Genomic DNA, 15,670 nt, shown 5'->3' with positions numbered 1-15,670 from the left:
TTGGGAGCAGACAGAATTCCCAGAAGAGTACTCATTAAATGTCACATCAAGACCTCAAAGCTCAGAGCCCAGCCATGTGGCTTCGTGCTTGGTAGCCATGCAGCCTTGGCAGTGGCCGGACATCAGTTCTTCAGTAGTGATCCATTTGTAAAATGGGGATAGTAACAGTAACAGCTTCATGGTTTCCTCAGCTAGTCCATGTCAGGGGTTGGAACAATGCTCGGTACATAGAGAAGTCCTCAACAAATACTGACTTGTATTAAGTGCTGCTGGTACCCAGGAGATGCTCATACCCTCTCCAGGAGCAGCCACTTCTTGCCAGGGAAGAAACTATCCCATTAGGTTTCTGCATAAGTAATTGGCAAACATTCTGAAAGAGCAGTGAACCCAGGAAGCAGAAGGGAAAACTGATCAAGTTGCATGGACTTAGCCCAGAATGTTCAGAAAGGAGAGGAGGAGGAAGTGGTCAGTTCAAGAAATTATGGGCATTGGATTATCAGCATTGGATTGCCTCTCCTGGGATCAAGCATGTTTGCCCCTGAGCTGGGGAGGAAAGAGAACAGATGCCGTAGAGGGACTAGATCAGAGCTGCCAGATACTTTCCCAGCAGCACAAACGTCAACATACTTAGAGTTGTAAAACTGACATTTTGCCCAAAACTCTTTGTTTTAACTTTCAAAGTATTTGGGAGCTCTTAGGATTGGCACATAGTACAAATTCAGTTCAAATTATTTTTTTCTACAGTCTTAGAAGCCTATGCCCCATCATGCAGTAAATATGATGTAAATATTTGTAGAAAGAAAGCAAAATGCCTCTGAAGGTATCTTCTCGAGTATCTCCCACTCACCAGAATCTCACTATAGCTTAGGTAGCCTCCCCACCAACCCTTTTCTTACCTTTTTATTTTTTGCTGCTTCCCTCCAACCTTTGCCTCCATGCCACTGACATGAAGCCCAACTTCAAGACGTGCGAGCCTCTGGTTGAGGCCCTTGGTGCTAGTGCCTGTGGCTGGGCAAGGACTGGCCAAAGGCTGGGGCTTGACCAGCATCTTGCTCCCTGGTAGGTGCCCAGCCAGGAAGCCTGCAGACTGGGCCCTCCTCCTCTGCACCCTCAGAGAACAGCATGCATTTCCTCCCCCTTTGCTCTTCCTCCTCACTGTCCCAAATCCTTAAAGGGTGGATGTGAATGATCCAGTCAGAGTGGCAGGGACTCTGGCTACATTTTCATGGGGTTTTTTTTTTGAGACAGGGCCTTGCTAGGCTGTAGTGCAGTGGTACAATCATAGCTCTCCACAGACTTGAATTCCTGGGCTCACCCAGCCCTCCCACCTCAGCCTCCCAAGTAGCTAACACTACAGGTGTGTGTTACCATGCTCAGCTAATTTTTTAAGAAAGTTTTTGTTGAGATGAGGTCTCATTATGTTTCCCAGGCTGGTTTCAGACTCCTGGGCTCAGACAATCCTCCTGCTTCAGCCTTCTGAGTAGCTGGGACTACTGGCGGGTGCCCCCATGCCCAGCTACTTTTTTTCATAGACACAGGGTCTTGCTGCATTGCCCAGGCTGACCTCAAACTCCAGGCCTTAAGTGATCGATTTTTTTTTTTTTAAATAATTGAGCACCCTACCCTGGGACCTGGCCTTGCATAACCCTGCCTCCATCAGCTGACCCCAGGCAGTCCTGGCATGCCCTTGAGTTGTGGTGGACAAACTGTATCTTTCCATGGCAGCTGCCTTCCTAGCCATGTGTGCTGAGAACACCACTCCTGTGGGCAGCTGTTCCTCAGGCCACCCAGCTGCTCCTGCAGGCAGTCAGCCACACTCTGCCCAGAGGGCAGGAAGTCTACCTCTGAACAGCAGGGGTCCTAGGCCAGGACTAGGTATTGTATACTCATACAGGAAGGAAGTTCTGATATTTTAACAGGAAGAACGTGAGCATTAACTTCTGTTACCACAACAAGACCCAAATTAGAGCTAAAACTATGAGAGCGAGTGTCAGGACCCATGATCATGTCATTGTTGGCAGCTCCATGGTCAGCCCGCTCTGCATGAGTGCAAACCTCCTGGTACTTCCTCTGCCTCCTCCCCACACCCAAAGCCAGAGTGGGGCTGGCTGTCTCCCGTGCATTGTTCTCGGGCTTCTCAGGCCTGGGTTGCTGGCCAGCATGCTGACATGCTGAGCTAGCTGCTTCCCAAACTGAGTTAGCTGTTACTGAGTCAGTGGGTGGTGGAGCACAGTTCTTGTCACCTGCCACTGGTAAATGAATTTAAAACTCTTGCTGAAAGGAAAGAAATATGGGGCAGATGCAGACAGCCTCCAGCTGCTACAAAGCAAATGTGGCTCCCTTCAAAACACAAGCTAACCCACCCAGCCCTTGGAATATTTATTTGCAGGCTCTGCATCCAGGGGGAGGAGCTCCTGAGGGAAGAGGTCATGGTAGAGCCATTTGGGGAGTTCCTGCAGTGGGAAAGGGTTTAGCTTCTCTATGCCAGCATCGGAGGTGGAGGATTATTTTCAAAAGATAAGAGCATCTCATCAGCAAAAGAGGACATTACATCCCCAATGCCTTCTTACAGCTCACGCCCTCCTAATCTTACCATCTAGTATGTGCAGGGAGGATGTGTTAGCTTTCTACACGGGTAACAAATGACCACAAACTTGAGGGCTTACAACATTTACCATCTCACAGGTTCTGTGGGTCAGGAATCTGGGCAGGGCTGAGTTCCAGCATCTCACTGAGTTGTGATTCAGTGTGAGCCAGGGTGATGGTCTCATCAGAGGCTCAACTGGGGAAAAGATCCACTTCCAAGCTCCCCAACATTGTTGGCAGATTTCATTTCCATAGGCCCTCACACAGTGTAACTGCTCACCTCCCCACAGCCAGCAAGTCTTCTCCCTTGTCAGCTCAGATGGAATCTCCTATAATGTAACCTCATCAGGAGTGACCTATCACCTTTGCCATATTCCCTTGGTTAGAAGCCAGTCATAGGTTCTACTTACAAAGGCATTAACACCAGGAGGCAGATCATGGCGGCTCCCTTCAAATTCTGCCTACTGCAGGGAGGATATAGCCTTATCAGTAATGTTTCAGAGGTGTTCCCAAGTGAAGGCCCAGCCTATAATAGAAAATTACAATGTTATTTCTTTGAGGTGAAGCAGTTTTGTTCATCTCCTCCTACCTCAGAATGCCTTCAAATCCTGACATCCTCGACAGCCCAATACTTTGCCACAACCCGATTCCAACTCTAGCTCTCTTGTTTCTTGGCTATATGTTATTGAGAAAAGGTAACTTTCTGGGGGAAGGGCTTATCCTGAATCTCCATTTTCTTATCTGTAAGAATGTATTCCACTAATATTTTATAGGACAGTAGCATATAAGTTATTGTCACTTATTAAATAATTCCAGCACCTTTCCTTGTAGGACTATTCATTTTATTGCATTAACTTATGTACATATGGAACTCAATGCAATATCATTAGTCTTGCTAGTATGCACATCAAAGCAAAAGGAAAATGTATTTTAGAACAAATTCAGTTGTATTTAAGGAGCTGAAATCACTGATCTATGCTTACAGCAATTCTTAGAATAGAGGAAAATGACTAAAACTGTAGACATGTCCAGAAGATGTGTTCATGGCTATGTCTAAAAAGTACTGGTGTCATAGATTTGGGGTTTTTAGATCTTTCTCTTTCCTGTTTTGTTTTCTCTTTAAGATTAAGATGAAAATTTTTATCCACTTACTGGAGGGAAACAATAAGTTTGCATTAGTTGGAACTGGCCCTGCCATTATTTACAGGCTCTTGTGAAAAGGGAGACCCTAGGGCACCCAAATGGGTCTTTAGATTATAACCTGCTTTGGTTTCTTCTCCAGGTTTCTCCTGGTTGTGGTCAAGACTGGATGATGTAACTGGCTCTCTAGCAAGCCTCACTTGGCCGTAACCTCAGGAAGGTTCTCTGACCCCATCTCATTTCAAAGCCACTTCTGAAGCCACTTGAAAAAATGATGTGACAGTTCCTATCAAAAAGGATTATTCAGAAACATATACCATCTGTGAAGAAAGTGGCCCTTTTTTCCACTTGCAAAATAGACATTCTCAAATTCCAAAATGCCAGCCAAGACCCCAATTTACCTGAAAGCAGCCAATAACAAGAAAGGAAAGAAATTTAAACTGAGGGACATTCTGTCTCCCGACATGATCAGTCCCCCGCTCGGAGACTTTCGCCACACCATCCACATCGGCAAAGAGGGCCAGCACGATGTCTTTGGAGATATTTCCTTTCTTCAAGGGAACTACGAGCTTTTACCTGGAAACCAGGAGAAAGCACACCTGGGCCAGTTCCCTGGGCATAACGAGTTCTTCCGGGCCAACAGCACCTCGGACTCTGTGTTCACAGAAACACCCTCCCCGGTGCTCAAAAATGCCATCTCCCTCCCGACCATTGGAGGGTCCCAAGCTCTTATGCTGCCCTTATTGTCACCGGTGACATTTAATTCCAAACAGGAGTCCTTTGGGCCAGCAAAGCTGCCCAGGCTTAGCTGCGAGCCTGTCATGGAGGAAAAAGCTCAGGAGAAAAGCAGTCTGTTGGAGAATGGGACAGTCCACCAGGGAGACACCTCGTGGGGCTCCAGCGGTTCTGCATCTCAGTCCAGCCAGGGCAGGGACAGCCACTCCTCCAGCCTGTCTGAACAGTACCCCGACTGGCCAGCTGAGGACATGTTTGACCATCCCACCCCATGCGAGCTCATCAAGGGAAAGACTAAGTCAGAGGAGTCCCTCTCTGACCTTACAGGTTCCCTCCTCTCCCTGCAGCTTGATCTTGGGCCCTCACTTTTGGATGAGGTGCTGAATGTCATGGATAAAAATAAGTAACAGGATGCCAACTTTTTTCCTTTGGGGTAAAAGGTACAAAAACTAAACTAACCACAGTTGAAGAGAAGGGCTTCCGGAGCTGTATTTGCAGTTTTGTGATGGGTTTTCTAAAATAATATTCTTACAAAGTATTTTTTTACCTGGTATGCCCTCCTTGCAAAAACAATTTAGAAAAAAAACAACAAAGCAAAACCTATCTTGGCAAAAAGAGGAAGTGAGTCAGAGCCCGTTTTCAGCAGGCATTGGTGATGTTCAGCTCACACATTGTTTGCAGACACACAAGAAATCTGGCTTGGCCAGGATTGGCACTAGCTATGAAGGGCTGAGCGAGTGACACTGAGGAACTTTTTATGGAACTTTACAGCACTCTGACATTTTCTGAGCAAGAGGAAGTCAATTTATTTAACACCTAAGCCTTTTTGTAGACTCTTTTCTATATTGCTTGGGCTCACCATAGCGAATTCTCCAGTGTTAAAACTTTTCTGTTTTCACATTTGAACTTAGGGTTTTGGGGATTTTCTTGTAGTTCTTATATATCCCTCTATATCTATATTGCAAAATTTTGACTGTCAGCTACATGTTGGTAAGACACAGGCAAAGTATTACTGTAACTAAGTTATTTTTAAAGTTAAAATATATTTTTACGTGCCTTTGGCTTTTTATTGCAGAGTCTACATTTTATAGATCCTACATCAGATGTCACTTGACTTGTTTCCATTGAGATTCCACTGTAAGCTGTGTATGTGTGTGTTTGGAAAAGTATATTCATACTTACTTTTTTTTCTTCATCTGTTATCATACTTTTAACAGCAACCAATAACAAATTGTAAAGTATAAAGGCACAGGTTACTCATGATGCTTCTGCAGAGACTGTGGGCTACACCACATAATGTTATTTGGAAATATAGGTATTTTAGTACAGTACATACTTGCATTACATAGGTACTTCAAACAACACAATAAAGAGTAAATGATAAAGTGAACTTGCTTGTTTATAGTAATAAACAAGACCATAAAAGAATAAGTCTAGCTAGAGAAGTTGCTTCTCTGAAACGTATGTGAGCCTTTAAGGTAAGAGATGCTTTCCATCTGCTCTAATTTTGATTACTTCCTTATGGTTTGAGAGGCTAGAAACTGAGCCTCTCTACTTTAGGAAAGATGAACATGTGAGGTCAGATTTTTTTAAGTCAACACTGATGCCACCCTCTCAGTGCTCATTTCTGAGCATCTTCCTGACTTGAACCCTTCTACAGCAAACTCTTGCAAGTCCAGTTTCATCCCTCTAAGGCAAATGTCTGTTCATGCAGAAAGTGCCATATAGACAAGATTAAGGCAGCTAAAGCGAGGGCAGTAGAGAGCACTTACCCCATCCCAAGGTGCCAGAGATGCCCTGAGGATGGTGGTTAAGGAAACAGGAGCAGGAAATGTATACACAGATCTTTGCCAACCACTCCTTCCCCATCAAAGAAAAACACTTGCACACAATAACTAACTACCAGCTCCTTCTCTCAAACTGGTATTTCTCCTTGAAATGTATCTCAGAAATGACCTCCTCTCCCAACCACTTCAACAATTCTTTGGGTTTGGGGTTATTGCAATTCTATCATCTAAAATAACCTTTGGACTGCAGGTGAAATGCAATTAGGACAACCAAGTAGATGAAACAAGTTCCCCTAGGCAGGGGTGTCCAATGTTTTAGCTTCCCTGGACCACATTGGAAGAATTTTCTTGGGCTACATGTAAAATATACTAACACTGACCATAGTTGATGAGCTTAAAAAAAATAAAAATAGAAAATTGCAAAAAAAAAAAAAAAAAAAAAAAAAAAAACTCAGACTGTTTTAAGAAAGTTTAAAAATTTGTGTTGGGCTTCATGTAGGCCACAGGTTGGACAAGCTTGTCTTGGGGCATTGCATGCTTTCCTTAACTTTCCAGTTGTATTTCATTATCCATGACTCTCCAGTGTTCTTTTTCTGTTGGACCACACCCATCATAGTTCACAGTTCCAAACAGAAATTTCCCAGCCTATTTTAAATCTTGTTAATGAGGAAGAGTCCAATGTATCTCATTATTTGTAGCCAATTTTAGACTCTTTCAATACCTCCCCCCATTTTAATTAGTACTGATCGTATTCAGTCTTTCATTTTACTCTTCATCTGTAGCGTGACCTCAAGGTAAAGATGAAACTATTTCATGAAATGGGGAGGAATGTGGCTGTGCATTATCTCTGCTCCCTCTCTGGTAAGTACTGGGGAGAGAACAGCCCTGCCAGTACTGGGTTTGTTTGATAGAGTCTAAATAATCACACATCTTGCCTATAGTTAGCTATTTTAGTTTCTGGGAGTCCTTTCATGTATATTTTCTTCCATTAATTGAATTAGGTATAATTGAGATGGCAATAAATATGCCCATATTAGAAAAAGGAAACAAAGCTACATCTGGGTTATAAATGATTTTGTTGAGTCACTTCTCCCAAGGCAGCCTTTCCAATGCCTGGTCCCTTCCCCAGAGAGCAGGTGGACAGCTGGTGGTGGCTTGCTTTCCTGCAAAGAGGCACTTTAGACCTACACCTGCTATGAGCTGAATTGATGTTCTCATCCTGTGAACCTTCTCCCACTTTCACCAAATTTATCTTTACTTGTTTAAAGATAAGGAAACCCAAGATGTACTTTATTTGCAAACTCAAAGCAAATGGCAAGCCACCTGTGACCCAATAACCAGAAAAGAAACCAAGCCATTTGTGTAAGTAGAGACCCTTCTTGTTGAGGTAGGCAAGGCTCTTGTGAGTGATTTTTTCCCCCTAGTGAGACCTAGCAAAAGACAAGCTATATTATTTCTGCCTGAAATTATCTGCTTGAAAAGAGCAAAATATCAGGATACTTAGTGCTTCGCAAATATGAAGTCATTATCACATTTCAGTGAGCCAGAAATCACTTAACAGCACACACAAAAGACTACACTGGTTGAACAGCAAAGAGAAACCCGGGTCTCCAGAATCACAGTTTAGTCCTATATTACTGCAAGTGACCTGTTTTTTCTGAAGGCTCCCTGCAAATGAAGTCCTGGAATGGAAAAAATCTGTAAGTCTATAAATTAACTTAATATTTTAGAACAGACAAAAGATAATACTGAGTGATGTAGTTCTAATCCTCCTCCTAATATGGAACCTGGCAAGACTGAATCATTGTACTGTGAAATATATAAACACAATAGAATGAGCCAACATGATGATGGTTTCTCTCCAGTAAGAGTTTTTCTTTTGGAAATTAGGTTAACATAGCCCCAAATCTAGCAATTCTCATAAAATCTGATTTTAGAATTAGCCTCCCAGATTAATCTGAATGATTGACTTATTTTTTCTTAGGCAAGTCAGTAAGCCATACAATCAGGGTTATTGGGTGCTGCCCTGTGTCCCCACCCACTAGAGAGCCATATCCTGCAAAATAAGAGAAGTTTCCAGATGCCAAATGATAAGCCACTATCAACCCAGAGGGGAAGCCTTCTGGTTGGTTTGGCTGTGAGATTCAGGAAGGCCAGAATACCCAAAATTACTCACACCACATTAACTTATTGGTACTGGCTAAGCAATACATGTATTTCCTAAAGAAGGAGATGGTCTTTCTGGTAGATTTATGGACATACTTGTTTCATCTGACTGTAAATATATTGCATGCTTTATTCTGATGGTGCACTATTTCATCCAGCAAGCTTTTCATCTGAGAATGTTTAATGTTGACCTTATTCTTAGAGCAAGTAGATCTAAATATTTTTCAGCTGAGTTGTTAGGGAGTCATTATTCTATGGTAAAATGCTGCAAAAAACGTGGAAGAATGGGAACTATGCTTACTTTATGAAGTGATGTATAACACAATGAAATCTGTTTTACAACTACTGTGCTGCATTTAATTATCTTCCATTTTTGCTGTTAAAAAAAAATCCGTTAATGATATCACTTCCATTGGCTCCCAATGGAGGTCAGTAATCCATCCTCTGAAGGTCAGCCAAATTTCCCTCATGGAAAGCAGATCGACACGGGTGATAGATAAAAACATCTGCCCAAACCAAAGCCATCATGCAGAATAGAGTTAATATTCCAGAGACTCATCACTCAGACAGAGATGTCTGCCATACATCAAAATGAGCAAAGCTAAGTAAAGTGGGTATTATGCTCACCATAAAGTGATTATTGGAGTATGTCACAAAGTATGCATGTGATTCATTGCCAAAAGGATCATTGGGGGGAAAAAAGGAAGTTGAGTTCTAGGGAGGGAGAGACCTGGGGCAGTTTTGTGGAAGAGAAGGACCCAAAAGGTATCTTGAGGGTCTGCTGAGATCATTTTAGAGAGAAGGGGCATTCTTGGAAGGAAAAGAATATTATGAGCAAACCAAAGGATACACTCACATCCTAGTAGTGCTTCTATTCAAAACAGTCCAGGAACAGGGATTGGCATAAAAAATGCCCACTTCTAGGTCTGCAAAATTGGGACCCACTCCTGAGAAGACTCCAGTGGAAGAAGAAAAGATTCTGGAATCAGACTACTGAACAGGTGGTTCCTAGGATAGATATTAGTATAAAATTAGCCAACATTTTGTGAAAGCTCATGCCCAGTCTATAGTGCCCAGAGACCTGAAGGCCAGAGTAGGGACACCTCAATAGTGAGGCTGATGTGAGGTGCTCAGGGAAAGTCACTTAGGAAGATGAAGGAAGTGAGAGGGACTAAGTGTCTCCTGAAACAACTCCAGATGAAGCAAGCTGGTATTACAGTCCCTGGGCTGAACACACTGGGCAGCTCTTCCACCAGCAGTATCCCAAGGAACTTTTTCTTTGATACAGAGTCTCACTGTGTCACCCAGGCTGGAGTGCAGTGGCGCGATAGCTTACTGCAACCTCCGCCTCCTGGTTTCAACTGATTCTACTACCTCAGCTTCCCGAGTGACTGGGACTACAGGTGCCCACCACCATGCCTGGCTAATTTTTATATTTAGTAGAGGCAGGGTTTCACCATCTTGGCCAGGCTGGTCTCGAACTCCTGACCTCAAATGATCCACCCACCTTGGCTTCCCAAAGTGCTGGGATTACAGGCATAAGCCACTGTGCCCAGCCCCAGGAACTTTTTTTTTTTTTTTTTTTTTTTTTTTTTGAGATGGAGTCTCACTTTGTCACCCAGGCTGGAGAGCAGTGGTGCCATCTCCATTCACTGCAAGCTCTGCCTCCTGGGTTCATGCCATTCTCCTGCCTCAGCCTCCCTAGTAGCTGAGACTACAGGCACCTGCCACCACGCCTAGATTGATTGATTGATTGATTGACTGATTGATTGTTAGTAGAGGTGGGGTTTCACGATGTTAGCCAGGATGGTCTCGATCTCCTGACCTCATGATCCTCCAGCCTTGGAACTTCTTTTCCAGGCTGGCTTACACTTTGAGTATCCCCAGGATTAAGGAAGAAAGCTCCCCAGGAAACAGGAGAATCCAAATGTCATTGAAGAGTCTCCTGGGTCATTAGAACCCAAGAGAGCCAGGAGTTCTGGCTTACAAAGTAGAAAAAACAATTCAATTGAGTAGAAACACATAGCCCCAGAGGTTATCTCAAACTCCTTGAAGTCCAGATTCAAGAAACTGAGGCTCAGCCCAGACTTCCCAGGACCTGCCTATTCCCAGAAGTGATGTCTGGACTGTCCACCCCTCAGGGAAACTCACGCTTACTCCCAGGGTGAGTCCTTACCCTACAAGGCACTTCAACAAGATGGTCATTATCAGCATAGCACGTGGTCCCCAACGTTTACACCACAAATATCCACAAAAATACAGATGGTTTCCAACATAGGATGGTTCTTAATTGAAAACACATTTTCTACTTATATTTTTTAACTTACAATGGGCTTATCAGGATGTAGCCCCCACCATAAGTCAAGGATCATCTGTAGTGAAAAGATTCATTACTTTTGGGTCTTGAAAATCCCAAAGAATTCCTTTGAGGTACTGCGTCCATAGAAAATTCCCATCTTTAAGTCTCAGGAAATGTGCATTAAAACTCCAAAGGATGTCATACTTATACCCATGGCCAGCGTTGCTACAAGTGAAATAGGCAGAACTTGTGTGACTCTAGAAAAACAGTACTGCTCAAAACAATTTCTTCTACACTCAGCTGCCCCGGGGCTAGAAAATCTACCCTTGGAGATGGGTTCCTTTTTGGATGAGGCTTTATATTAGGCATAGAGTCCCCTTAGAATAATTCCAGGAGTAACACATCTGCAAGCCACCAACAATGAAATGTGAACTCACTTATCAGATGCCCACTGTGGGAGCACAAGTCTCTAGCAACTGGCCTGGGACAAGGTAGCAAGAGAGACCAGGAAAAGCATGAAGAGTGAGTTCATGTAATGCATAATTTTGCCTGGGACCAAAGAAAAATGGGCAGTGAAGTGATGAGCTTTTCTAAGAGATTTACCTGAGAGCAAATGTGGCCTTCACCAGAAGAAATAATGAAGGTTATTGTTGGCTGGTCTCCCTAGTGTCAGAAGAGTACTTGCAATTACACCTAATTTTGAATCAACCAAATTAGATGGTACAGGAGATTAATATAAAACTCTCCATAACTGACACATTTCCATACACCCTACAGGCCAGAAGGCTTCAAGACAGTAATGGCTTTAATGCCAAATGTGCATGTTTCTAAGTCACTGTCTGGTCTTTCCTCTGCCTCATCCCCCACTCTTAACAATAGCATCTTAATGACATGATTGCACTGAGGAGATTATTATTTTCTCCTGACATCTCCTTTATAAGTTCTTTCTGCATTCTAAGGTAAACCATTAGCAATGCCCCAGAAATACTTGAAACTTCAGAAGGCTTGAAACGACATTAAAAACTACACACTGAGTTTTTCAGAATAAGCAGTAATGTTCAGACAAAACTTTGTACAGTAAGCAGGGCATTGTTAAAAGTAGAAGGAAATTCATAATTATCTTCCAAACCTGACTCCCATTGCATGAAAATGAAATTGGGATGGGACTAGAAACAAGAAACAAAACACTTGTGATGCTCTGGCAGATTTTTCACCATAAATGGCAAGAAGGAAAAGCAGACAAACACAATCTTAGATATTAGATTAGCAGCCAATAAAGTCCTCCCATCCTAGTACCAGACCACGGCTCCTATGACTAAATAAAGCACTGTTTGTGAAGCTTCAGTAATCACTCTCTTTTTTTAATAAAAAAAAAAAAAATAGTGGTAGGTTCACCGTTGATTAAAATTGCCCATTTTCAACACATCTGGCACTCTGGACTTCATAAACATGTTGAATATTCATCAGGTACCTCAGGTAATTGAGAGAAAAAATTGTAAAAGTGTCATGATAGCAAAATATAGACAAGCAGCAGACCTGATTGTGTGAGACCAGGGAAAACAGGACCTTCTTACCAGAGCCCACACTCCTGGAGACTCTTCTAACCAGAAGTAAACCAAGTATTCAAAGTGAAATGGCTTCTGAGAGTGGGATGCCCACCCCTTTAACCAGCCATGAGATAAAATGCATGGGAGAAACTTCTTCCAACCCCTGGATCATCTGAAACCTCACCTCCCCAGGGAGACTCCTTGGCTCTGTAGTCCCCAGCCCCTCCCCTCAGGCGAAGGTCATGTGGGAGGACAGAGCCATGGGTCTAGATTATGGTATCAAGGGTGTGATCTTGTCTGAACACACCCAGCAAAAACATCTTTGTGTCTCCTGCCTGTGCAACAAGGGCTTTTCTTGTAGGTCAACTGTTAAATGATATATTATCATTTGTTAAAACATCAAATGATATATTATGAACAATACTCCTGTGGTTGGTGGAATAATGGCCCCAAAGATAGGAGATTCTAATGTCTGGAACCTATAAAAGTCACCTTATTTTATAAAAAGTAAAAGGGACCTTACCGATATGATTAAATTAAGGATCTTGAGATGGGGCATTATTCTGGATTATCTGGGTGGACCCTAAATGCAATCACAATTGTCCCTTAAAGAGAGAGGCAAAGGGAAATTTGATCAGAAGAGTAGACAATGTGACTATAGAGGATGGAGTGATGGATCCAGAAATCAAGGAATGCTGCCTGCCACCAAAAAGTGAAAAAGGCAAGGGACAGATTTCCCCCTAGAGCCTCTGGAGAGAGTGCAGCCTTGCTGAGCTGACAGCTTGATTTCGGCCCAGTTATACTGATTTCAGACTTCTGGCCTCTAGAATTGTGAGACAATAAATTTCTGTTGTTTTTAGCCACCAAGTTTTTAGTAATTTGCTGAAAAGCAATTACAGGAAACTGATGCAATACCCAAGCACTGGAGAGAATACAGAAAAATGGAGAATGTTATAGATAATGAGGTGGACTGAATGATGTTCCCTTAAAATTCATATGTTGAAACCCTAACCCTCAGTGTGACTATGTTTGGAGCTAAAGCCTTTGAAGAAGTAATTAAGGCTGAATGAACTCATAAGGGTGGGACCCTAATTGGATAGGACTCATATGCTTATAAAAAGAGGAAGAGACATTAGGGATGTGCACACACACAGAGGAAAGGCCGTGGGAGGACACAGCAAGAAGGTGGCCATCTGCAAGCCAAAGAGAGAGGTCTCAGGAGAAACCAAACCTGCTGGCACCTTGACCTTGATCTCCAAAACTGTGAGAAAATTAGTTTCTGTTAAGTCACCCAGTTTCAGTTCCTGGTATTGGCAATTGCAGCCCTAGCCAACTAATACAGAGGGTTAACAGGGAAGACCCCCTTGAAGAGTTAGGTTTTTTAAGGAGATAAGGCCAGGATGACCCACTTCCCAGGTCCTTAGTCTTCCCTTAAGAAGGGGAGTTTACACTGACTTAGTGGTGCTCTGGATGGTGACAAGGAAGAGGAGAACATTTCAGGCAAAGGATCAACAGGAGAAAAGTCTAGCCCTGCACCAACATTACCAGAAAGCACCTCCTACTAAGAGCACAAGATAAAGCTGCTTTCATGTGGCACATGTTCAAGCAGGGTAACAGTGTCTAATCAGACACAGGTATGGTGCCTGAGCCCACAGGCTAAGTTGACTACCTTTAGGAGGGTCACCGTCACTCACAATTGATCGCTGGGGGATAACCTTAAGCATATGCATGGTGGGCAGACTTATGGGAGATGGGGGAAATAAAATATTTAAAACATGTTTTGAGGCTTGTTTCCAGCCCCAGACAGCATTTGATGCTGGCAGAGGCCAGATTCAATCCCTGTCATCCAGATAACAACAACAGAGAAGCAGAAAACACTGCAGAGAGGATGCTTCGTTGTTGCTAGGGAGATTGTCTTCCAGGAGCTCTTTGCCTAAGAAGTACTTCTTCCACACAGATGCCAGGCAAAGATAAATGGCCTTCCCAGTGTGCAGAGGGCAAACTGAAGAAGGGGCCAGAAGGTCTGCCCAGACCCTGATGGGGGGGCATTTAAATACCATTCAGGAAACCAGGTGACGGAGAGTCAGCCAATGTGCTGGAGGTGGAGCCCCATCAGGCAGTGCTTCCCACATCATGACAAAGATAATTATGACATTGGGACAGCACCACAGGGAAATGAAAGGGCTGTTGTGGCTGGCCCAGGCCCCACCTACCTGCCACAGGTACTGAGGGTACAATGCCTCAATGTCCTCATAGCACATTTGACACCTAATGTTTGTATTCTGGGAAGCCTCTCCTCAGAGGCTTCTGGAGGCTCTCCAGAGGCTCCTGGCTCTCACTGGCTCCTGGCTATTTATGGGACTACCCTGTAGCTCTCCTGAGGGCTCCGAGTCCTCTCTGAAGGCACAAGTGGGTGAAGGAATGGGGATACCAAATGTCACACCAGGTGAGACATCACTGCCCTGGTGGCAGTGGGGGTGGCAGTGATAGGGGCACAGCAAATCCTTCACCTCTAACAGGGGTGATGTGGTTTGGCTGCGTCCCCACCCAAATCTCATCTTGAACTGTAGTTCCCATAATCCCCATGTGTCATGGGAGGGACCAGCAGGAGGTAATTAAATCATGGTGGCAGTTACCCTCATGCTGTTCTCATGAATAGTGAGTTCTCACAAGATCTGATGGTTTTATAAGGGGTTTCCCCTTTGCATTTCTCTCTCCTGCTGCCATGTGAAGGATATATTTGCTTCCCCTCACACCAAGATCGGAAGTTTCCTGAGGCCTCCCCAGTCCTGCAGAACTGTGAGTCAGTTAAACCTCTTTCCTTTATAAATTACCCAATCTCGGGTATTTCTTCATAGCAGCATGAGAACAGACTAACACAAGAGGTGAACAAACCCAGAGCAAACCCAGAAAAGCCTGGGAGCACTGGGAGCCAACTGGTGATGTAAGAAAGAGCAAAAGTATTCAGTGTGACAGAGATAAGACAAGGAGTAGAATTGAGACTCTGCCTCTGACTACATGACAATAGTCTTTACCAGTCTCACTGACTGACAGGGCTTCTGCAGAGAATATGCTCGAGCCCCTACCTCTGAAAACCAAACCCAGTCCTGCCTCGAAAATGTAAGCTGCTTCCACAGCCTCAAGAGGGGCGTTTATACCAATGTCTGCATTTGCTCACCTCACATACACTGAAGTCACTTTCCTCCAGATCTACTGCCACCATTCACTGAAGCTATGCTCGGCAGTCACCAATGAACCACTTTCCTAAAGTCACAGATGTTCCCCACCCTACCTCCCTTCCTTCTCTGCAGCACTTGACTCTCCAGGGCACTGCTACTCTCACTCCCTTCTCTCTCCCCAACTACACCACTCTGAATCCTTCCCAGTTCTTCTTCTGCTACTGACCCCAT

At 43.8% G+C, this 15,670-nt stretch overlaps 1 protein-coding gene and 1 long non-coding RNA gene across 4 annotated transcripts in view; one reads left to right on the top strand and one right to left on the bottom strand.

Moving 5' to 3' along the window:
• Nucleotides 1–8,760, top strand: part of CDC42EP3 (CDC42 effector protein 3) — a 30,573-nt gene extending 21,813 nt beyond the window's left edge. For 2 of the 3 annotated variants that reach the window (XM_010387052.2, XM_010387044.2), the window contains exon 2: nt 3,869–8,760. In XM_010387052.2, the coding sequence (XP_010385354.1) occupies nt 4,104–4,868 (765 nt within the window). In that variant the 5' untranslated portion in view covers nt 3,869–4,103 and the 3' untranslated portion in view covers nt 4,869–8,760. The remainder of the gene's footprint in view (nt 1–3,868) is intronic. The other variant, XM_010387035.2, reaches the window with a different exon arrangement.
• LOC115894219 overlaps nt 1–15,670 on the bottom strand; it is a 36,609-nt gene that overhangs the window by 9,464 nt on the left and 11,475 nt on the right. Inside the window, exon 2 of the long non-coding RNA XR_004054246.1 lies at nt 2,997–3,112. This is a non-coding gene — a long non-coding RNA (uncharacterized LOC115894219). The remainder of the gene's footprint in view (nt 1–2,996; nt 3,113–15,670) is intronic.

The sequence above is a fragment of the Rhinopithecus roxellana genome, chromosome 17 (genome assembly GCF_007565055.1).
Source record: "Rhinopithecus roxellana isolate Shanxi Qingling chromosome 17, ASM756505v1, whole genome shotgun sequence".
Lineage (NCBI taxonomy): Eukaryota > Metazoa > Chordata > Mammalia > Primates > Cercopithecidae > Rhinopithecus > Rhinopithecus roxellana.
Note: the sequence above shows the minus strand (reverse complement) of the source record. Positions and strands in the feature narration are given on the sequence as shown.